Source organism: Heterocephalus glaber, unplaced genomic scaffold (genome assembly GCF_053883595.1).
Source record: "Heterocephalus glaber isolate CG9 unplaced genomic scaffold, H.glaber_assembly_v1.0 deba00001429, whole genome shotgun sequence".
In the NCBI taxonomy this organism is placed as follows: Eukaryota; Metazoa; Chordata; class Mammalia; order Rodentia; family Bathyergidae; genus Heterocephalus; species Heterocephalus glaber.
The window spans coordinates 1,038,976-1,063,448 of record NW_028258294.1 but is presented as its reverse complement, the minus strand read 5'-3'; the positions used below and the strand labels follow the sequence as shown (position 1 = coordinate 1,063,448).

The following is a 24,473-nucleotide window of genomic DNA, read 5'->3' as shown; positions in this document are numbered from 1 at the left end:
GAAAACAAAATCTGATCAAGAGTACTGATCTCTTTAAAGATGAAAGCTTTATCTTTGAGTCATTACATAAAATACATGAAATTTGTCTTTAACCAGGGGCTGGACTTCAAATACCTATTTCAACATTATTGGCATAGCATAAAGCACCATCAGAGAGAATTTGTACATTTTAAACTTGGAAAGGAAAAGAGGTTTTTCATTTCGATATTTTTAATATTTTTAATATCAGTATAAAGAATTTGCTGTTACAGTGTCAAAATAGGAGTGATGCCCTTTTAAATCCAGAACATCCACATTTATTTACTCTTTAAAAACTGAAGAGATTAAATAATAGATTGAATAAAAGAAAAAAACAAAAAAATCCTGTCATTCCTAATTCAAAGTACTTAAGATGGTAATGTACATGAAGGTACACTATTGTTGGCTGTATGTCTTGACTGTGTTTTCAGTGATAGAAAACAGACTGTACAGATTCATCTCCATTCCTTTATTCCTTTCCCTTAATCCCCTTTGCTTCTGTAAAATGTGTGGCCAAATTTGTAGTACAGCTCTATTCATAGACCAACACAAAGAGCAATGATTTGTATGAATTTAACTCATGCTTTGGTTTTCATTAGTTTTATGATCTAAAACTAATTCACTCAGCTGGCAAAAATGTATGACATCAAAGCATTTTAAAGCAATTTTTATACTATTAGAGAACAGTGTTGTATTCTTTTAAAAATATGAAGTTATTGCCAGTAAGATTCAGAAATCAAATAATCGCATAATTCATTTAGCTAAAATGATATATGAATAAACTGAGGGGTTGATGATCTATAAATTAACAAATAGAGATGAAAATGACTTTGGAAATTAAAGTTCCAATCCTGGCATACAACTAATGTATATATCACTGTTATGTTAGGCTGAGTTGTGTTTGTATTTTTAAAATATCAGGAATGTTATGTAGAGGAAAGTCATTTAGAATGAATTAAAAACCTTCCCAGAGCCTGTGCTGGGTATCAGTCCATTTATCCTCTGCCTGTTTCATCCCTCTAGGGTCCAATTGCTATCCAAGCAAGTATCTTAATAGAAAAACATGATTCATGAAACATTTCCTCCTCTAAGATTTTCTGCTCATTCACTGAAGCAGGAAAGATCTTTAAGAATCCCTTTTAATCCTGAGAATTTTACAAAGTATTTAAACAAATAAAATTAAAAGTGTTCCAGGGGTCAATTAGTGACTTGACATGAAGTGTTCCTGAAAATTAATTAAAGACTAAAATGGAAAAACAGAAAAGCCTACAAGAAAACAGTCCCTACCAACCAGAATCTCCTCAATTTATGGTTAAGAAACACTCAGTTATGACACAGTGGCCTTTGTAAGATGAACTTGAAAATCACAGTCATAAGAATGGGTCATAGTGTTTATAAAAAGAAAATTTCCTGATTGACTTTTTAAAATTAAATATACTACTTGAATTATTTGCTAAAAAGAAGAATAATCAAGCGGAAGGTTCCTGCAAAAATGCTGATAAAGTTTTCATCTTCTGTATCTTATCCAAATTTTAACGCAAACTTTTCTGCTGCCTTTTACTTGCCTTTTGCTCACATTTCTAGTAGCCTTGCATGAGTGTACTCCTTTCAGTTTTGGCTGCTTTCCAATGCTTGGTATCTCTTTAATTTGCTGTGCTGTTCTTGCAGAACATGTTTCTTCTAATGCCAGCGATAGCGAAAGTAGCTACCGTAAGTTATTGCTTTGGTTTGCCATTCTTTTCTTTGCAATTGCCCCATTGCCTGTGGTGGTCATTTCAGATTTTTGTTGTTGTTTTTCAATTGCTGCCTTTTATCATTCTTATCCAAAGCAAATGGCTTGAAATAAAATCAGCATTTGATGTGGAGAGATACAAAAGTCACTAGGACCATCAGTAGACCCTTACTTGATTTGTTCAAACATTAGCAGTCTTACTAATGTCAATTGCAACCTCAGCTGGTTGTGACCCAGTGATTCAATTTTCACAAGAAAGGTGCAGGAGAAGTTCAACAACGTGGTGAATTTTGACATTCTAGCTCCCAAAACAATTTAAACTCCCTGCAGGAGGGTAGAAACTTCATCATGATTTTATTTTCCTTCTCATTTTGCCTTTTCCTTTCGGTTCCTGGTTCCCCTTTACAAGAAGAAGCTATATAAACTACAATGTTTCATATTTTAAGGTAGATACATATCTACATATCTAATTTTATTTGGGGAATGTCTGGGAAACTGATATAAAAAATTTTATCCTCTGATGTTGAAGGAACTCCTCCTCTCCCCACACCCTTTTCTTTGAAAAAGCGAACAAAATTTGTTGGGTCAGAAAACTTAACTGAAAAGGTAGGTAACTTTAAAAATTCTTTCTGGTATTTCTTTGGTTACCTCAAGCCATTTGCTTATTGTATGGAAATATTCACCAAACACCAAGCACATCCTTTTGATCAGTTCTCGTGGTTTCTTACCACCTATTTACTGGTTTTGGTGACTAATATAGGTACCTATTATCATTGGAATCCTTATGAATTCTATAATATTAATTTGTATTACTTAGTGAAATGGGTTACCCAAAAAGTAATTGCCAAGTGTAGTAGAAAACCTGTAGTTCAATACATGACCAACAGCAACCAAGGCAGAAATTGGTTTCATCTTTTGCCTGAATATTGTACTAATTGAAAAGTAAATTATGTTGGGTATTTTTCCTGTTATAGCATAATACTTTATAAAACCATGCTTTTTTGAGGTGGAGTGCCAAATAGTGTTCTTGGAGTATGGTAAATGTAATTTGGATTTTGAGGAAAGTCAGATTGGTGGAAAGGAGGAAAGATGGCAGGCAGAAACCAGAAGAGGAAGATGAGACAAACCAAAGAATGAAATAATAAAATTGTAATGAATCACCCAATTTTCTGATCAATAGAAGGGTTATATTTAAAGAATTCCATCAAGTCTTACTGATTAAAGAATTAGAGAGTTCTTGTTCTCAACATGGTTTTTTTGGTTTTTTTCTCTTTTTCGGTACCGGGCATCAAACTCAGGACCTTGTGCTTGCCAGGCAGGCGCGGTGCCACTGAGCTAAATCCCTGACTCTTGGCATGGTTTCTTAACATTATTACATTATTCCTGCTCTTAAAATTTTATGATTAACCTAACTTCAGAGGAAAAAATTGCCTCTGCCATTTTCATATGACTTTAAACCAAGAAAGGAGGTCAAGAATAAGTGACCAAAGCTTGTCTTTCTGACTCCTGAGCTATTCTCAATTTAGTATGCATAAAAATATAACTTATTTGTTGGGTTTTAGGTAGGCCAATGACACTAATTTCTATTAGAATTTGGACATCTGCTGCATGATTCAAGCCCTATAGAATTATTTTCCCAAGTCCAACTATATCGAGTGGCAACTAAAATGCAGTTAATTACAATGCACATTGTCCAGTTATGCAAAAATACCACCCCAAAACTATCTGAATGATTGGCCTGTACTGGGGATGCTAATTACTAAGCAGATATAAAATGGGGATCAGGTAAACCTCGACAGCTAAAGATCTGCCTTCTTGAATCTCAGCAAAGGTCTTCAGACATTATACTTAAAACTCAGTGGTATTTGTTGTTTAGTTGAATTTTCAAACTAAGGATCTTAAAGGAAAATAACATTGAGATAAGAACCAAGACCTCTCCCCATATTCTTCTCCTTAGCACTCTTGTCAAATGTCACCTTTCAATATCTTTCTAAACCAATTTTTTTACATCTACTCTCTCACTTGATTTCTACAATAAATCTATTAGACATATCTTCCATTAATAGCCCATTTTCATAGGAGGAAGCTGAAGCTCCAAGAGGCTGTCTCACCAATAAGTAGTAGCACTGCAATTTCAATCAAAGCCTTTTAAGGCTGAATCCTATATACTTTTCACTCTTTCTTATCATTTGTAATCCAAACCTCTTGATGTTTTATCTAGTATATCTTAACCATTCCATACTACCCACCAAATTAATACAATCAAGTTTTATATAGTATTAACTATATATCAAGCTTGAGTGTAAGAGCTTTAATAAATCATTTAATCTTCTGAACATCCTGTGGAAACAATCTCTAACCTTGTAAAAATTACCCAGAGTCTCAGTTCTCCCTTATGTAAACCAAGTATCTTGGATTAGATCTGAGACAGAAAATAGATTTCAACTCTGACCAATCAGTATCAGCTGTCTGAAGAATGATCTTGAAAAGTATTCCTAGGGCATGCCAAGTCTCAGCAGTAATGGGGGCAATGATCAGTCTGTGATGCCTGTCAGGAGTACAGAGTAGGGGTGGAACAACACACCCTACTACAGACTTGTCATCTGCGAAGTACTGGAACACCAGAGCCTTTTTTAGTACTACCATTGCCTGGTTCTAACAACCTAACTTATTCTTAATAATCATTATATGCAGGCAGGCTGCAGAAACTAAATTGAGACTACCGCTGGTCTTCACTTCTCTCCTCTTTGTTTCCAAGAATTCCTAAAGAACAGCAACTCACTTTTCTCAGTCCTGAAGGCTTATTAGGGCCTTATTCCAGATATGTCTCACTGTGGCTTTGCTTCTAGTTTACACACAAAATGTTTCATGGAGACTGTAACAGAGTCCTCTGCCAAGTCTCTGGAAGCTGCAAACGTCCACACACAGCCCTGCTGCTCGCCCACTTCCAGCCATGTGGTTGCCAAAACAAGACCAAAAAATAGTTTGTACCTTTTTGCCAGCTGTTATTTCTAAATGCCAACCTCTTCTGAGGAAAAAGTAGAAAAACTACTTAGATGACTATTTTATGGAGATGACACAGAAGCATTAAAAAAAAATTTTAAGAGCTGGCATTTACAGATGGGACCATACAGCCTCTCAGTGACTCTGACCTGGCTTCTGCTCACACCCTTTACTCTTTGTAAGCCCTACTCTACCCCTCACAGAATTTCACATCTCTCCTCCTTTTGAGATATATTCAACAGAATCCAAAAAAAGGATGTGATTTTAAATGTTGACTCTACTACTTAGTAGCTGAGGAAACAGGGCTCGTGAACATTTTTGAACTGCTTCTTCCATCTGTAAGAGGAGGGTCATCAGCATTCTTACTCTCTAGAAATGTCTCTGAAAAATAGAAGCCAGAGAATGTGAAAAGTCCCTTAGCACCTGTAAAATACCATAATGATGTGGATTTTCTTTCCTTCATTACAGTAAACTTTTTTCCGTCTCCTCTTGATTTCCTTTCAGTTACTCAAAGGGCATTTCATTCTTGAGCCTGAAAGTGAAAATCAATCAGCTCAAGGTGCTGAATTCACAGCTAATATGTGATGCCAGCCTCCCCAGCTTCCCTGCAGGTTCTTAGGTGTTACACAACACCCAGTGTTCACAGTGCCTTGAGGATTAGGTGTGCTTTGACATAAAAGATGTGATCTTTTACTCCCTGCCAGTGCTGATGCTCTGGTCAAAAAACAGTTCCTTGTACAATCACAGAAACAAACCAAAAAGCAATGGATAAGCAAAGAACTGTAGAATTCTCTAATAAAATTAACAAACTCTTTTACATTGATTTTCAGAATCACAAGTTATGCATATTGACATCAAACATCTTATTTAAGTTTTGCCTTTTGAATGTCCCATGAAAATGATTTGCAAGGTTACTGGAAAGATATTCATATGGAAGCATGATGTATTTATTTAGAAAAAACCATTTCTTAAAGTGAAATGACCATGCTGACAAAACACAGAGCAGAACCTATCTTTGGCCTCATTATTCATCCTGTTTTCACAACTGAACTCAGAATGCAGTTTTACTGAACTCTTTCTCTATATTAAGTACTTGCTCAGGCACTAGGTACACAGTGATGAATGAAACTCAGTCTTTGCCTTTATAGATCTCCCCCCAAAAATTGGGTAGACTCAGATATCTCCTGATATTTGAAGATTTTGTTATACTGTGATCAGGATTTTCCCCCTCATATATTAACTATTTCTTGAGGTTCTCCCTGTAAAGTTACACTCTAACATTGCAATATTAGTCTACTATGCATCTATCCCTCAAATGATATTTTCCCCAATAATTTTCACACTTATCTTCTAAATGCTTAAGAGCTCTATCTCAGGCATTAGCAATCAGTCACTTTCTTTGGCCTAGACTGTAAATTTTAGTTTATTCAAATGAAAACTTTCTTTTTTCTAAATTTAAGAAAAAAATGCAAAGCTGACCCTTCTGGAGCAACAATAGATAGATGCCAATTAGGAGAAGCATTAAGACCTATTCTCCGTGTCTTCAGAATGTAGTGTGGTGTAGCAGTGCTATTCTGAAATCAAGCCCTCCTTGAAATAGATATACAATGTAACTTAAGCCTGCAGCCACTTCTTACACTTAAAGAAAAGCCCACCCACTCTATGCCACTATGAACACTCCAAGAAAGACATCTGTATTCACCTTTACCCATACTTGTTCAAATCAGTTGCTGTTACCAAAACTATACACGAAATTGATTACTTCCTCGTATGAAATTAACTCACTTTTCCCTCATGCTGGGGCTACAAAAGGGAACATGGCGTTGGCAGACTGTATGAACATGTCTCAGAGGTAGTGAGCATTTAACCACCTAACAGTTTACCCTGAGCATCACTCAGGCAGTGTATTTGTTTACACAGCATCACTCGGACAGCTGTCATTTCAACTAGTTGATTCTTGTATTGAATAAACTTGATAAAATTGTCATCTTTATACTATCTGTTATATTATAAAAATTAACCAAAAATGCAATTTTTGGTCATCTTGTTTTTAAATAATTGGACTGTTGAGTAGTTAAAGCAATGAGATTATTCACCCTTTGGCTTCAGAAAAGACTGTACATGTTCCATTTCTCCTCCACTATCTCCTGTAGTAGGCATGAAGTCTCACATTTTCACCAGTCCTAACCTGTTTTTCATCAAAGGTTAGGACTAGGTCTACTAAAAATACAGGAGCTTAGCTTTCAGTTTCTGCAGCTCAATTAAGCTAATACTTTGACGAATTAGTCAACTGGATAAAATAGATGATTGAAAATATAATTGCCAAAGGCCAATTTACTTTCCACGGTTATTTGTTGACTTGAGAGCCACACTGAGTCAGAAGGTTTGCAGCAAATAGCATTGGAGGGGCTGACTCTTTACTACATTAACTCCTCAGCTCTCTTTTGGAAGTTTCAAGGCATCATTTAACAGCAGTTATAACCAACAATGAAGACACTTTTTTTTTAATGCAGGGAATGGAATTTAGAGCTTCACACATGCTAAGCACACAATCTACCACTGAGTTACACCCCCCACTTTCCCTACATTTTTAATCTTCTGTAATTGACTCACAGCGTTTTGCTGATGACTTAATGTTATTGGAGTAAAACCTTTATTATTCCTTGCTAAAATCCTATAATATACAGACATCTGTTTTTGAGCAATGTGCTTTGTAAGGAAATAAAATAGACAAAATAAAAGAACAGAAAGTCTGATTAGATAGCAACCTAATTCATCTAGTAGTAACTACTGGATGGACCTTTTCCTTGAACTGAATGGCTTTACTTTAGGTGGTACCGCTTGGTGTAGAAGCATGGCACTCCACTTCTAATGTCAGACAGAAAGCAGTCTAACAGGTCATTGCTCTGCAGCAGATAGCAACCAGTTATTAGAGTTATGACTCTTGGTATATGATAACCTGACACAAAATAGTTATGAGGTTGAAGGAATTTTTGAATGGTTCAAGGAGAGAGAGAGCAAAAAAAATTTAACCCTGAACTGTCTGTTCCTGTGTTTCAGAGCAGGGATTATAGCTTTAGGGCATCACTGATGGTTAGTTGACTATAATTTTCCTTTCTTCTCTTCTCAGGGGGGCAAGAAGACCTCATTCTTTCCTACGAGCCTGTCACAAGGCAGGAAAGTAAGTTTCTCAGCATGTCTGGGGTTCCTGATTGCCAGGTCATAGCAGGTGACATTGCTGAAGAAGGAAAGGAGTAAAGGACTAAAAAAATAAACTCAGGGCCGGGGATTTAGCTCAATGGTTCCGGCGCCTGTTTCACAAGCACAAGGTCCTGAGTTCGATCCCTGGTATCAAAAACAAACAAAATAAACTCAGCTCAGTGCTCAGTTGTTCCCAGACCATACCCTGCTGTCTTTCTTTGGCCCTGTCACTGCACAAACAGCTTCCCTGCTGAGCCTGGGCAACAGCAGCTCCTTAGAGAACAGAGCCACCCTTTAGATAAGCTACCTGGTAAGAAGGGACACATCCAAATCACCAGAGCCCCAACAATAGGTCTGAGGAGAAATCCTGTGACACTGAAGTCACCCCAGTATTGAGAAAGACTTTTCTGCAGACCTAAGATACAGGCCATCTGCACACTGCTCCAGGAGCCTGGCTTCCTTTTCTCTGGAGGCATTTGTACCTAGCCTTTGTGGCTGTTGACAAGGGATATTTCAAGCATCAGATGGGGACTTGCACCAAATGGACTTTAGAGTTCTTTCTATTATTACACACAAAGGAATTGGGGAATTCCTCAGCAGACTATAAAGAATATTTTGAACTGAGGAAAAGAAATTATAAAAACAAAGTGTCATTCCTGCTAACAGTTACTTTTAAACAATGGCCAAATAGCTGGTTTCAATTCTTTTTTTTTTTTCTCCCTCTCAATTGACTGAATTCGGTTGTTTTGACATCATGTAGGCATAACCTGAGAATAAGCAAAACTCTTCCAAATAGTTCCTCTTTGACATACGCTGCAATTGCTTTTCCTTATTAGTAAAGTAGGCACAGCAACATCCTCTGGGCTAAACATACAGTTCCCTGTGCAAGGCTATTTGGATAATTTAGCCATAGTTATAACCTTAGCAGTTCGGTTTTGCAATTTCACCTTAATAACCACACTTGCAGGACAGTTTTCCTGTCATTTCCAAATCTTTCTCCTCACTTGCATTTTCCTTTCCTTATCTGTAGTAAACTATACCCGGCCAGTGATTATCCTGGGCCCCATGAAGGATCGAATCAATGATGATTTGATATCTGAATTTCCTGATAAATTTGGCTCATGCGTGCCTCGTAAGTATCATTGTTCGGGAAAATGCTTGTATCCTTTATGAGCTGATGTACTTCTGTCTCTCCAGTAATCTCCTTTGGGATTAATATAGAATCAGTTATTTACTATCCGAACACCTTACCTAATTTCTGTGCCTCACACTTTTCATCTATGCTGCCATCCATGTATTGTTTTCTATGAGGTAAGTAAGTATAATAATGTTCTCTCTAAACTGACTATTGTCCACTAGAAGGCAGAAGGATCATTGTAAACCCCTTAACATTCAAATCAGCATGGGTTTATGACAGGCATATGTTGTTATAGATAGGTTGAAATAACATTTGTAGCATCATTTTTCCATAGAATCTGGGAGATTGGAAACAAACTATATATTAAAACCATTTCAGGTTGATTTAGGACAGTTTATCAATCCCAAACAAAATATCTTTTCCCATGTGTTTTCATAGTTCCAGATCTTAGAAAGATAAGGACAGAAGGCATAAAGTCTATATTCTGATCCTCTAGGCCACTATAGACTGCTTTATTATTATAGACAGTCAGCAGGCCCCCTGGGCCCACTGAGTGTAGGTTGTAAGATGCTGTCTGCTAGACCTCTCCCCCTTCCCACCATGAGCATACTTCTCCACTCACCCCATCCACAGAGACCTTCCATGCATGTAGACAAGCCCACAAGGAAATTTTAAGTTATTAGATAATGAATCTCAAATACGATCCTGACAAATATTTCTCTCACTCTATCTTTTTAAACTTTAGGCTCTCAAGTGTCTCCAACATTTTAGTATGGCCTATTTCACCTAGAATACTAAAGAATATCAGGAATTATGTGTAATACATGGACAAAAAAGGACTAAGATAATTGCTATACAGTATCTCATGAAATGGGTCCAAGCAAATACCCTGGGGAAAAGTCCTGCCATACCACCCATCCTAAAAATGTCTTCAGCTGGGAAGGCTCAAAAAAAGTCTAGGTTGTTGACACCAGCTTCCAGTTTCATCTTCTAATTCTGAGAGAAAGAAAACAGACCTTAAGCATCATCTTCACTTCTCTTCTACCTTGTATATGGTTGTCTTTGTCTTATTTCATTATTTCTCTTATTTCGCCATTTTATGATTATGATTTCAAGTCCTCTACATGTTTCTTGTATAGATCTTGAAATATACTAAAAAAAAAAGTTAAGAAAATAAAAAGGACTCATAATCCCACAAAATATCTGGAAATAACATCACAGATATAATGTTTTGGTAATTTCCATCTATTCTTTTTTTCCAATGCGTGCATTTTTCCAGGATCAAACTTGTAACTGTTTTAAATTATTATAATTAATCATTATTCACATTGTAGATTTTCTCTATTTTTATGGTGAATTATAATAAAATATAATTGCATATTATTTATGTTAACCTAATGAACAGCTTTAAAGATAAAACTGCATCTGAAATTTTGATCTTTTTTTCTTTGTTTTTGGTGGTACTGGAAATTAAGCCCAAGGCCTTGCACATGGTAGGCAAGCCACTGACCTACATCTCCAGTCCTTTTATCATTTTATTCTGAGACAATGTTTTCCTGAATTATACAGCTGGACTCAAATTTGCAATCCTTCTGCCTCAGCTTTCTGAATCCCTGGGGTTACACGTCTCCACCATCATGCCTAGCTTGATCATTTAAAAAGATAGTGTCTTAGAAAAGAAATAACTGAGTCAAGGTTGAAAATATTTTAATGAGGTAGGGGGGCAGTGCTGGGGATTGAACCCAGGGCCTTTTCACTGAGCTACATCCCTCCATCCCCAGCCCTTTTTATATTTTTTATTGTGAGGCCAATTGACCAAGCTGACTTAAAACTTGCAATCCTCCGGCCTTAGCCTCCCAGAGCACTTGGATTATAGGTGTGCACCACTACACTTAGTTTGGAAATATTTTAAATTTTTTTAAATCATATAGCTAGATTGTTTTCTCTTTCTCTTTTTACCAGAACATATAACCAAAATGGTTAAATATGTTGACTTCCAGTCCTACCTTGACTGTGATTTTTTTTATTATGCATATTTTTAAAGCTCTGAATATATTTATAACTGCATGCCCATTTTTTTTTCCTCCTACTTAAGGGACACATTTTCTTGCTTTTTTATGTTGGATTCTTATTTTTTGTTGGATATCATGGTGCTGTACTGTTAAGAGTCTGGATTTTGTTATCTTCCTTTATAGAATAATTTTGATATGGCAAGGAGTAATTTACAGATCAGCTTGTTCCAGTTGCAGTTTGGTTTTAAGTGTTCTAAATGTGGATCTAGAGTAGCTTTCCGTGTGTGTGTGTGTGTGTGTGTGTGTGTGCGTGTGCGCACGCGAGCGTGCACACTTTGAGACCAAGCTTGCCTTATAATTCAGGCTGGTCTGGAACTCCCAGTGAACCTCCTGCCTCAGCTTCACAAGTGCTAGAATTACAGGTGTATGCCAACACACCCAGCTAAAATAGCTTTCAAAAATGTGGATTTTCTGGGGTCTTAATCAAATACTCAGTTCTGGTTAAACTTCAGGGTCTCCTAACACTGTATGATCTCCAGACTCACCACTTGGAAATGGCTCTTGGCAGAGAGGTAGAGTGAATATAGTTTCCCTTGTGTGTTTCTCTCCTCTCAAAATTACTGCTCTGCCATTTTCTGTTGTCTGATACCTGAAAACAGTTGTTCCATACATTTTGTCCACTTTTAGAGTTGTTTATGGTAGGAAAGTGAAATTGATACCTGTTACTATGTTACATCCATATTACATATATCTTATCTGTGTTGAAGGTGTGGTGGAGAAAATAAGTGGGAAGGAAGTTGATGAATAAACATGCATCTCAACTTTATCATTTCTTGTTTCATAAAGATACTACGAGGCCAAAACGTGACTATGAAGTGGATGGCAGAGACTATCACTTTGTCATTTCCAGAGAACAAATGGAGAAAGATATTCAAGAGCACAAATTTATAGAAGCCGGCCAGTACAATGACAACTTATACGGGACCAGTGTGCAGTCTGTGAGATTTGTGGCAGAAAGGGTATGTTTGCCAGGGTTCTTACAACTCCCCTGAAGAAGCTTTCTGGATGGCTAACTATGTTTTTTTGGTCATTACTCCTTCCTGATTACAACTGTAAATTTTGATTAAATATTTCATTTAAGATACCCAAGCAGAGAATCATCTTAGAACAGAATCATTAATCTTTTTTCTAATCTCACTAAACTATTCTGACTGACTTTGAGAAAGGGTGGAAGAAGGGAACCTGTAATCCTAAGTCCGTTAACAATCTGAAGTTTCTGGGGATTCACTTTGCTCTTGACTTGCTATCTGAGGCTACAGTCAATAAAATTGAACTTATTAAGGAAGTTTTGTTACTCTCCGTTGTCTAGATAGGTTGTGTTCTAAGGAGTTACTCTTTCTCTTTGAAAACTTAACACCTTTGAGGTGCAGGGGGACACAGACGACTCTGTAGCTGCCAGAAGTTTCAATTTAGAAGAGGCGTTATCACTGCAATTTCCTTCTTCCTGACAATTTCAGAGGAATGGGAAAGTGGAGACTGTTTAAGAGAGAATGGTTTAGGAAGGAACAGGACTGTGGCTTTAAAATCTGCCTTTAGAGATCTTATCTCCAGTAAGAATATGGAGCCAATGTCACAGGAGAAACTGTTTATTGCGTTTATTTAGTCTGAGATCACCCTTTTCCCCCATATGATGTGCTGATAAAAGATTAAAAAATAAATTTTGCTGAGAGGAAACAATGGCTGAATAGAAGGTCCCAGGACTCACCTCTTCCTCTAAAAACAAGAACAAAAGTACTGGGTATAAAGCTACATTTTGAGGTGAGTGATAGTAGAAGACTATTAGAAATCAGCAAGAGAGAGACTGAAACTTTATAAGATTCAGAGACCTGGGATGGGACAGTAGCATAGAAACACAAACAACCTGGAAACTGCAGCCCCAGTTCTTCTCCTGGGACAGTGGAGTTTTGCCTTTGAATGAGTAAGAATGAAAAGGTTACAGCAAACTATCAGGGCTGCTGTTAGCAATCCTAGCTACTGGAAGATGTCAAAATCCTCACAGGATTCCAGCCCACTTAGATAAATAACCTTTGGAAGAGGATTTCACATAATCTCCCAGTGAACAACCAGGATGCTATAGCCAGGAGCCAGCATGAGAAATGAGCTCTTGTCTGAAATTAGACTGCTCTAGAGCAGAAACCCTTGCATTCCCATCTCAAGGATCCCACAGACATCCTACTGCATTGATTCAGGGGGTAGCTGCCTTGTGAACATAACAGCTCAGCGGAGTAACTCTGAGCTAAGTCCAGTGGGTATTCCAAGTACAGGGGACAGGTGTTGCCCTCATGAAACCAAGAGATCAGGAGCCTCCTCTCTGACACCAGAGGTTCTAGGACACCAGACATTTCTAGGACTGATGGCAGTCACCAAAGTTGTACCAGCTACCCTCACCCCTTTCACCCTTCACCTTCAGGTACCTATTACTGACAGAGAAGGAAGATAACACCACGCATGGTTCTTTCAGCTGCCCTGGCCACAGTGGTGTGCTGAAGCCTTAAACAACTACATTGCACCTCAACTGTCAACTTGCCTCTGGGCATGCAGGGTTGAGGGGTGGGTGGCAAGAGCAACTCTACCCAGCTTTGTTCATATCCCACTCCTGCTTGGTCTCAGGCAGAAATTAAAACTGAAGGAGTTGAGGGCCGGGGATTTAGCTCAGTGGTTCCGCAGCCTGCCTTGCAAGTGAAAGGTCCCAAGTTCAATCCCAGGTACCAAAAAAAAAACAACTTAAGGAGTTGGAGGAAGAAAAGCCACTACCATCATCCACAACCTAGGCATGCACAGCTATGGTCCTGCTCTCAGGAAATCACTATCACTGAAGCAGAAGAAAGGAATACCACAGTTCCTGGTGCTACTCCACACACACAGTTCCTGCGGCGTCCTGCCACTGCACCTTGTCTGAAAACACCCTGCTATCTAGACTGGCTGTAAGGAGCCACAGGTCGGGTGCTGTGGTTTTCACCAACACCTCTCCCTTTGCAGCATCTGTGGCCTCACCATTCATTGGTAAGAGAAAAAAATGTTTGTGGTTCCTCGCTACTGCTGAAGCCACCAGTGCCAGAGGCCCTTTCTACTGAAAGATCTGGTGCCAATTGTGCCCAAGGAAACCCCTACCACTCAATAGCAGCGCCCACACCCACTGCTTTCTGTACCACAGCTATCTGAATTGTTAAGTACCCCACAGAGACATCTGACTCTACCATGGCACACATTGTGCCCAAAGTCAATACCTACAGCCAAAGTGGGTATAGGAGACTGCGTTATGGTGTCAACTAGAAGCAAAGCCCACACGGGCAATAAACCAATACTGTAAGACACTCTAAAGACACTATACTGGAGAAAGCAGCTTACTACAAATGCCACCTCAGAAAAGTAGCAGACATACCTACTCCACCAGATAAACAAATCTCAATGTAGGAGAATAAGAAACATAAAAGATCAAGGTAATATGATGCCTCCAAAAGAACACAGTAACTCTTTAGCAACAATTGCACAGAAACTGAAGTGGATGTAATGCCTAATTAAAAGAGCATAAAAAAATCAATGAGATCTAGAGAGTACAGATAAACAGTTAAATGAAATTAAGAAAATACAGCATGTAAATGAGAAACTCAGAGAAAAGAGATTTTGAAAAAAAACCAGACAAAAATTTTGGAAATGTTAGAAGTCAAATAAAAAAACATGCTTGAAAGCCTCAATGACAAGATAGATCAAATGGAAGAAAGAATGTCTAAACTTGAGGACAAGTCTTTTGAAATACCCCAAGCAAAAGAATGAAGAAACTATTCAAGACCTGTGGGACTTATTAAATGTACAAATATCTGCATTTTTACAGTACCTGAAAGAAGAAGGGGAAGAAAGTTAAGAAAACCTATTCAATTGAATTATAGTAATAACAACTCTAATTTTGGGAAAGATAAGGGAATCCATATATAGGAAGCTTACAGAACTCAAAACAGACATGACCAGAAAAAATCTTCACCACAGCATATTTATAGTGAAACTGTTAAAAAGACAGAGAAAAATTCTATAGTCTACAAGACAAAAATGCCAAGTTACATTTAAAACCAACCTCATTAGCCTATCAGATTTGTCAGTAGAAACTTGCCAGTCCTGGCGGGGGGGAGTAGAATGATATATTCCAAGTTCTGAAATAAAATAACTACCAACCAAGACTATTATATCCATCAAAGCTGTCCCTCAGAAATGGAGGAGAAATAAAGTCCTTCCAAGACAAGCAAGAACTGAGGGTATTAATGACCACCACACCAACCTGAAAAAAATGTGACTGAAGAACTCTTACATTCAGAAGTTTAATATCACTAACATTATGACAGTATAAATCACCCCAGAAGAGTAGAAACATAAGAGAAAGAATCAAATCAGCAAAGCACAAATATGAACAAAAGAAGAACAAAAATTATTCAAAAAAACAAGAAAATCAACAAAACAAGAATAAGTCCTTATTAACAACATTGAATATAAATACATTAAATTCTCCAATTAAAACATTCAGCCTGGCTGAATGGATTTAAAGAGAAAAACTCATCAATATGCTGCCTATAAGAAAGTCACTTCACCACTTAATACACACATAGACTGAAAGTGAACAAATAGATGATGATATCCCACACAAATGGAAATGTAAAACAAGAAAGAGCAGCTATGCTTATTTCTGACAAAATAGATTTTAAGACAAAACTGAAAAGAAACAAATAAGATTACTATAATAATGACCAAGGGATCAATTCAACAAGAGGATATGATGATTATAAATATATATGTATCTAATATTGCAGAACCTAACTTTGTAAAATAAACAATATTAGACCTAATGGGAGAATTAGACACCAGTACAATAATAGGAAGGGATTTCAATACCCCACTTTCATCAATGGGCAGATCATCCAGACTCCCCCAAAAAATTCAACAAAGAATCATCAAAGTTAAACTATACTACAAATCAAAGGGACTTCATATTTACAGAACGTTCCATCCAATAGTGGCAGTATACACATTCTTTTTATCAGCACATAGAACATTCTCTAAAATAAATAATGTATGTCTTAAATTCAAAAAAAGTAAAATCATATCTATTCTGATTACAATGGAACAAAACTAAGTCAACAACAAAATAAATTTTAGAAACTACAGAAATACATGGAGACAAAACAACATACTTTTGAATGGGAAAAGTTAGGAGGGAAATTTAAAATATTGTCAAAATAAATGAAAATGGAAACACAACATAGCCAAATTTATGGGATTCAGCAAAAGCAGTACCAAGTGAAATTTATAGCAGTAAGCACCTACATCAAAAATGTAGAAAGATTTCAAATAAATAACCTCATTGTGCATCTCAAGGATTTAGAAAAGCAAGAATAAACCAATGCCAATTGGCAGAGGGAAAGAAATAAAGATCAGAGCAAAATAGAGTCTCTAGAAACAGACACTAAAGCACACACACACAAGATCATAAATAGACTTGATTTTTTATAAGATTTTTTAAAAAGGACAAACCTTTAAATAAGCTCACCAGGAAAAAAAAAGAGGGGACCCAAATACATAAAATCAGAGATGAGAAAGGGGACATTACAACTGATACCATGGTAATACAAGGGATCATTAGAGATTATTATGAAAACTACATGCTAACAGAAAAATTCAGAAGATATTAGACAAGTTTCCAGACACACATGGCCTATCACAACTGAACCATGAACACATAAAAATCCTGAATCAGTAACAATGGTACTAAATCAGTAATTAAAAGTTTCCCAGCAAATCAAAGCTCAGGCTCATTGGACTTTACTGCTACATTTATTAACCTCCTAAAGAACTAATATTAATCCTTCTCAGACTATCCCATAGAATTAAAGGGGAGAGAACTCCTCCAAATTTACTCCTCCAAATGTAGTCACCATTTGTTGTGATTACCAAACCAGAGAAGGACACAACAAAAGAACATTATAGAAAATCCTTGACACACATAGATGCAGAAATTCTCATCAAAAGTATTAGCAAATCTGCCAAATGTAATGTATGCCTCTTTTAGCTACTTGAGAGGCTGAGGCAGGATGATCACTTCAGCCTACAAGTTAAAGATCAACCAGGGCAATATAGTGAGACCTTGTTTCCAAAACAAATAAAAACTAGTAAACTTAACACACATCAAAAAAGTCATTCAGTGTTCATTCCAAGCTGGTTTTATAGAAGGATCATACTGAAAAATAATAAAGGATATATATTTATGATAAACCCATAGCCAGTATCGTACTGAAAAGGAAAAACCTGGCAGCAGTTCCTCTAAAATCAGGAATAAGGCAAGGGCCAGGGATGTAGCTCAGTGGCATCACGCCTGCCTGGCAATCACAAGGTCCTGAGATCAATCCCCAGTACTGGAAAATCAGGAATAAGACATGGATGTCTACTCTCAGTGCCCTCATTCAATATAGTACACTGAGGAATTAGGCAAGAAAAAGAAATAAAATCATTAAAAATGGGAAGAGAATAAATCAAATTATTTCTCTTACACATAATTTTATAAATAGAAAAATGTAAAGACTCCACCAACTGAAAAACAAATTCACTAAAATAGCAGGATATAAAATCAATACACAAAAATCAGCAGCTTTTTTATGCATCTATAATGAATTTGCTGAGAATGAAATCATGAAAGCAACTCTATTTGCAATAGCTACATAAAAAATAAAATACATAGGCACAAATTTAACTGAGGTAGGAAAAGACCTCTCCAGTGAAAGAATTAATTTGTTAAAACATCCATACTACCCAAAGAAATCTACAGATTCAATACAGTTCCCATCACAATACCAGTTCCCATCACAATACTATGTACTGGTGCTTTACAGTACTTCATAGAACTAGAAAAAAAATTCATATGGAAACACAAAAGACTTCAAATAGCCAAAGTAATCTTGAACAAAAAAACAAATCTGGAGGCATCCCAGAACCTAATTTTCAGACATACTAGAGCCATAATAACTAAAATGGTATGGCATTTGACATAAAACAGAGACATTTTGACCATTCTTTCAGAATTAACCCCATATTTTTCTTCTCTTTCTACCAGGGCAAACACTGTATACTTGATGTATCAGGAAATGCTATCAAGCGGTTACAAGTTGCCCAGCTCTATCCCATTGCCATCTTTATAAAGCCCAAGTCTCTGGAACCTCTGATGTAAGTAAAGGGGACTGGAGCGCCTCATCCAGCTCATGCCTTTTTCCATATTACACAGCAAACTGTCAATAGGTCTTTGTCACAAATGCTTACAAATAGGAAATGCCATTGTTAATTTTTAAACATTCCATTTTTTGAAAATATAAATTTTTGCACTTAGGGATATAAGTTATTCATTAAAATATCTTCACTGATATTTTTGTTTTGTTTCGTTTGTGGTACCAGGTATCAAACTCAGGACCTCGCACTTCCAAGGCAGGCAGTGGAACCACTGAGCTAAATCCTCAGCCTTTCACTGATGTTTCTTGATTCTTATTTCACTAGTTGTTTTTAGTTTTGATTCTTTGTTGTTTTGTGAGTAGCTTGGTTTGATTTGGGGGGTTTTGTTTTGTTATGTGGTTTGGGTTTTTGTGGGTTTTTTGGTTTTTGTTTTTTTAGTTTGGTTTTCCAAACAGTAAGAGACAAGTCTTCTTTGAATTATCTCTTACTTCTGGGACCAATTTAATAGGTAAATCTCTTTTTAAACAGGTGGATTTTTTAATAGAGGGAGTGGACAATATTTTAGTCTTTTTCCCTCAGCATTTTACTTTGTCATGTAATAGAATTCTGATAAAAACAGGAAATTTTATGACTCAGATTTTTCTTATTTTCCTTCCTTCAAAAATTAGTAAACAAGGGGCCAGGGGTTTAGCTCAGTGGTGCCACCGCCTGCCTCACAAATGTAAGGTCCCAAGGTTCAATCCCCGGTACCAAAACAAAAAGGTGATAAATCAGTAAACAAACTGAGCAGATATTTATCATTTGACCATAAAGTCATAAAGTCAACGCCCACACAAAGTGAAACTACAGTAGGTAATGGTAGCAGAACAAAGAGGTCACAAGCAGAGATTTGAAAATTGTTTGGGCTAGGTTTGGTTCTTTGCTTTGCCCATGATCAGTTACCATAACTGGGCAAATTGCTTAACCTCCCTGAGACTTAGTTCCTCACCTCTACACTGGAAATTAATAAATACCATAGAGAGCTAATGTAAAGGTTAAACAACAAAGTCATGAATGAGACGTTCTTCAATCTTTGGTAGAATAAATAAATAGTTATTACTACTATAAAAGATATAAAGTTATTCTCTTTTAAAGGATTGACGTCATTTTACCTTTATAAAATGCAAAGCAGCACCTTTTCACAAGAATGCCATAGGTAATGCCAGTGTGTCTGTTATTTTAGATTTGCTCAAATACTGCTTCCATTTAGGCCTTAAGAGGGTACTGACAGGGTTCAAAAGTGAACCAGAGGGTATATATTGGAAAACCATGTTCATAGAAGAACCAAAGAAGGGGGAAATTATTTAATCTCAAAGGCAAAACTGAGATATCAGCTACTTGTTCTGTTCTGGTATCTTCTAAGGATGAAAAAGCACAGCTAACTGCAGTAGCTGGAATGGCAGACTGAAAGAATTAAGTTATATACGTATTTGTTCTCTGGGGAAATTGCCAATGATATAAAAGCAGAATATATTCCCATAAATAATTTTATTTCTTAGTCCCTTTTACCAGGATGAGGAAATACAATTGGGAGGTCACTGCTATTACCTTTAAATTTAGGCATTAAATTACACTGAAGTTAGGTATTAAACTATACTAAAGAACTTTTCCCATGATTGGCATTTGAAAACATGTATTGATGATAAAATAATTTAAGTATTATTACCTCCAATAGAATATATTAAACTGTGTTGGGCATTGCACAAAGTGAGTTAAGCAACCGCACATTTCATCAAGTGATTTATAATCTGTAAAGGCTTAGCAAGACCTTGTTTCAAAATAAAATTTAAAAGGGTGAAGTGGCAGAGCACTTGCCTAGAATGTGTGAAGTGATGGATTCAATCCCCAGTAATAATCCCAAAAAGAGCATCTATTTTATATTTGCCCTTGATTTTATGCTTCTCTGAAGAGTCACCTACATAGCACTAATAAGCTACGTGATACAAGTATTAGACGTAATACTAACATTAATAAGAAGAGTAGAAAAATGGCCCTCGCCTCTTGAGAATAGCATCTTAAAGTTCTATTTCAGAAAAATGAGTCTTCACATCATAAATACATAATGAGATAAATGGGTTCCTAAGGAAGGGAGGCCTCAGAGAGCAACAGCAGTGGCACATTTGGTCCAGTAGGATGTTGGGAGTCAGTCCCAACTGGTGCTTAGTAGGAGAGAGCCTACTTCCTTCCACAACTATCAGATGACTTACTTAGTTTTGCTTTCAGGCACTGACACAGCTACTTATCACCAAGGAGAAATTAAACATTCTGAAGGCTGGATTGCACAATGAATCTGACATAATGTGCTGGAGCTTTATCCATGGGTCTCAAGGGCAGCAATGATGACAGTCAGACCAGTGTGATCTCATTACTAATGCTGCATATGTTTACGGTTCACTCTTTTCTGAGGCTTTTTCTTCAGGAGCAGAGTTGGCATGAATTGCCCATTCCCCAGGAAGAAGTGAACGCTAGGTCAGCTGGAACCAAAGCATGGCAGCTGTCACATTTAGACAGTAATACATCATCAAACACATTTCTCAAGTGCAGTGTCCACATCAAACCACAGAGCATATTAGCACATACATAACTGATTCTTCAGAGAAGCATAAAATCAAGGGCATGTATAACAAAGATATGGGGGAGGTTTGTTTTTGATAGTACTAGATACTGAACCCAGGACCTCATGCATGCTAGCTAGGCAAATGCTGTAGCACTAAGCTACATACCCAACACCCACCCCCTTTTTAAAATTTGGTTTGAAGACAAGGTCTTGCCAAGTTGCCATACTGGCATCCAGTTTGCAATCCTCCTGCCTCAGCCTCCTGATGAAATGGGATTATGGGTACATATCACAAACTTGCATGAGAAAATGGGTTGACTAATATCAGGTGTTCTAGACCCCAATCTTTGGCTTTCTAAGTGGCATACAAGGCAGTAATGCTTTCAGAAATTCTGCATGCACCTATGAGGCATTCTGATGGGCCAACCAAAATATCTGCATTTGGCTGGACTTTAACACCTAGAGGTCATGGGAGAATAAAGCTACCATTGGTTGAAAATCAGTAAACTGGGTCTTAGAATTAGAGAACTGTCCATTTCTCTCTTACCTTGGTATGTCCTTGAGACTAGGTTAGGTTTAAAATAATCTTACAATGATTAAACATTTATACACAGTTGATAAAGCAGTTGTTGACAGAAAAAGACAGATAATTCTAGGCATAACTCCTTTACAGCTCATTCTCCTATCATAAACAAAGCAGGTATTAGAGTTTATTTTATTGTTTTGTTTTTGACATATAGTAATTATACATAGCATGGAGTATCACGTGAATTTTTGGCACATGAATAGTGTGTGCAATGATCAGATCAGAGTAACTGGTATATATCACTTTACACCTACATCATTTCTCTATATTAGAAACATAAAAAATTCACTGTATACACTATTTTATAATATCCAATTAATTGTTGCCATGCCATACATATTTCTCCGACTGTGCTTTAGAACATTAGAAATAATTATTTCTATCCAACTGCACCCTTTTGCCTATTAATTATACTAGAAAATATTTTATATCAAGCTCCTTTATCCTGGCTCACTATTTGACTAAGTTACTTTGTTATAGTCTACTTGAAAATATTTTGGTTCTGGCACATTCATTCCATTCTATGTCTATTTTAATTCATTTCTCCATCAGCAGATCTTTCATTTCTCATCTGGTTATAAAAACAGTAGTTCACGGCCCTTGTTGCAATAGGCATGCCTCTACACTTGCAAAAGTTAAATAGCAAGAGCTGCAGCAGAGCAGAACACCTCCTTGGCCTCAGAGATACTAATGGGCCTTCTCTATTTTCTGTAATTCTTTGGAAAATGTGCATAGAGGGTAAACTGTATCCCTTGGGGAACAGGAAGAAGGCAAGAAATTAGAGCTTTTTGCAAAATCAGTGCCTGAGAGAACAGGCAAGTCTAGTCTCTCAGATGTGACAAGGCCCAGGGAGCCAAGATATACTTACCTTTCCTTCTGTCCCTCTTCCTGCCTCTGACCATCTCTGGAACATTTCCTTCAATTCTATGTCCCACATTTAAGACAGGATAAAATATGCTAGAATAAAATCTCATGAAGTTATGCAGGAGAGTTTGAATTTAGAAAGCATATCTCATAAGAGAATAAAGAAATAGGACCATTTATGCTAGAAAAGTAGAAGCCTCAAGGGACAGATGAGCACTCAAGGGGCAGGTGAGCAAATACCCTAGAGCCTGCCATGGAGGAAGCTTAGCCCTACTCCAGGGCACTGCAGGGGACAAAAGAGGAACCAGACCAGACCAGTAAATCCTACAGAGATAGATTCAGCTTTGGTCCAATGGGGCCCTCGAGAAAGCTCCCTGGCAGCTAGAACTGGTCCAACAAAGTGGAGTCCTAAATAAAGGCTCGGAAACTACAGATAAGATTAAACTATTCCTCCTTTGGATTCTGTTTTGGCATGCATTTTCATTTTTAAAGATTTGGTATGTTCCTTTTGTGTTCTAAAACCAAAACTCTCATTTTCCCAGGGAGATGAATAAGCGTCTAACAGAGGAACAAGCCAAGAAAACTTATGATCGAGCAATTAAGCTAGAGCAAGAATTTGGAGAATATTTTACAGGTAAGTTCTCCTTAGCCTGGTATTATGAGGAAGGCGATAAACTGTCTGATATTTCGCATAGAGAGGACTCCAGGCCTGGTAAAATCTCCCTGTTGAGAATCCCTAATATTTGTTTTATGTATCTGTGTTCTGCCTCACCTATTTGATTCAGAGCTCTGGGTTCTCTCTCCTCTGAGTTCAGATTCAGCGAGTTCCCAGGTTCCCTCTGACCTGACCAAAAACCATGAGTGGCAGATGCCCCTGAATTATCTCCTGCTATTAAGGAGATTTTAGGCATTGCTATCTCGTTAAACTATCTCCCCGATAGCAACAGAAATCTTGAAAATAAGCTGTTAGGGCTCAAGACGGCAGTGTCCAGAGCAGGTGGTCTTGAGCAGCAATCTCAGGGCCTTCATTCTCAGCCTGGACAAACTTGAGTCTGTCTTCCCATCAGTAACACTTGAACCACACGCACTCTCCTGTGTTTTAGTTAATTCTATGAGAAGTCTCAATGCAAAACTTTTTATTTCCTTTTTAAATGTTTCTTGGGAAACATGAAGATTGGGAATAAAAGAATAATTTGTTTTTTGGATATCCTGATCTCTCTATTCATGGAACACTGATTAAACCCAGACATTAACCAAACTTTGTGGAATTTGCCTTACAAGTGATTTTTCACTGGTTTAAAAACAAGAACTTTCCTCCTGAATTATCTGGTATCAAATTAAATATTTTATTTTTATCTTACTCAGAATATGGAAAATGTCAATGGCATAGCAGTTTGTAAATATTTTTAATTGGATAATGTTAGAGATTCTAATAACTAAAATGCAAGTTACGGTTTATCTCAAAAGAACATCCAGGTAGGAAAATCAAAACAATGTATATTCTGACCAGTGATTTATATTCAGGAATATTATAACTGATATAGTCTGAGGACAGTTTTTGAAAACCTAAACAATGTTTCAATAGCAATTTATTTCTAAGCTTTAGAGTTATGAACAGTACCGACATATTTTGGAGATCTACCTACAACATAGCTTTTGTTCAATAGAGATAATGTACTTAAATCTATTCCAAGTGCTTTGGTGTATTAGCTAATTCACAATTTAGCAGTTTATGCTTCCATTTATATATGTTTCTTACAAGTAGTACCCCTCAGGTATTCTCAGTATAAACAGCTCTATATGGTAAAATCTCAATTTACCAGATTAGTTAGAGGATAAATGGGATAATTTCCTCTTAATGGTTTTTGGGATTAGAGGTATTAACTAAGTTTCCTCTAAAACCCTTTATTATTTCCTCTATCTAAACTTCTGTCTCTGCCAAAAAATAAGCAAAGCATAGAGACTTTATGGACAGCTCTCTACTAAACAGGGAGCTCCCAACCTGAAAACTGGTCAGTGCTTTCTGCCTGTCTCAAAATAGGCACCCACAAAATAGTTGTTAA

General features: G+C 37.0%; 1 protein-coding gene and 1 long non-coding RNA gene across 44 annotated transcripts in view; one reads left to right on the top strand and one right to left on the bottom strand.

The window, feature by feature from the left end:
- LOC110346369 (uncharacterized) overlaps positions 1-24,473 on the bottom strand; it is an 87,027-nt gene that overhangs the window by 39,411 nt on the left and 23,143 nt on the right. Inside the window, exon 1 of one of the 2 annotated variants that reach the window (XR_015451544.1) lies at positions 22,415-22,790. The exons of the other annotated variant lie outside the window; for it this stretch is intronic. This is a non-coding gene — a long non-coding RNA (uncharacterized LOC110346369). Of the gene's footprint in view, positions 1-22,414; positions 22,791-24,473 lie in introns of those variants that run through there. 2 annotated transcript variants of the gene reach the window in all.
- Positions 1-24,473, top strand: part of Dlg2 (discs large MAGUK scaffold protein 2) — a 2,046,311-nt gene that overhangs the window by 2,016,905 nt on the left and 4,933 nt on the right. For 26 of the 42 annotated variants that reach the window (XM_087212053.1, XM_087212052.1, XM_087212046.1 and 23 more), the window contains 6 exons: positions 1,687-1,728; positions 7,884-7,934; positions 8,985-9,086; positions 11,951-12,123; positions 18,255-18,364; positions 22,953-23,044. In XM_087212053.1, the coding sequence (XP_087068179.1) occupies positions 1,687-1,728; positions 7,884-7,934; positions 8,985-9,086; positions 11,951-12,123; positions 18,255-18,364; positions 22,953-23,044 (570 nt within the window). The remainder of the gene's footprint in view (positions 1-1,686; positions 1,729-7,883; positions 7,935-8,984; positions 9,087-11,950; positions 12,124-18,254; positions 18,365-22,952; positions 23,045-24,473) is intronic. The other 16 variants (XM_087212050.1, XM_087212047.1, XM_087212044.1 and 13 more) reach the window with 1 other exon arrangement.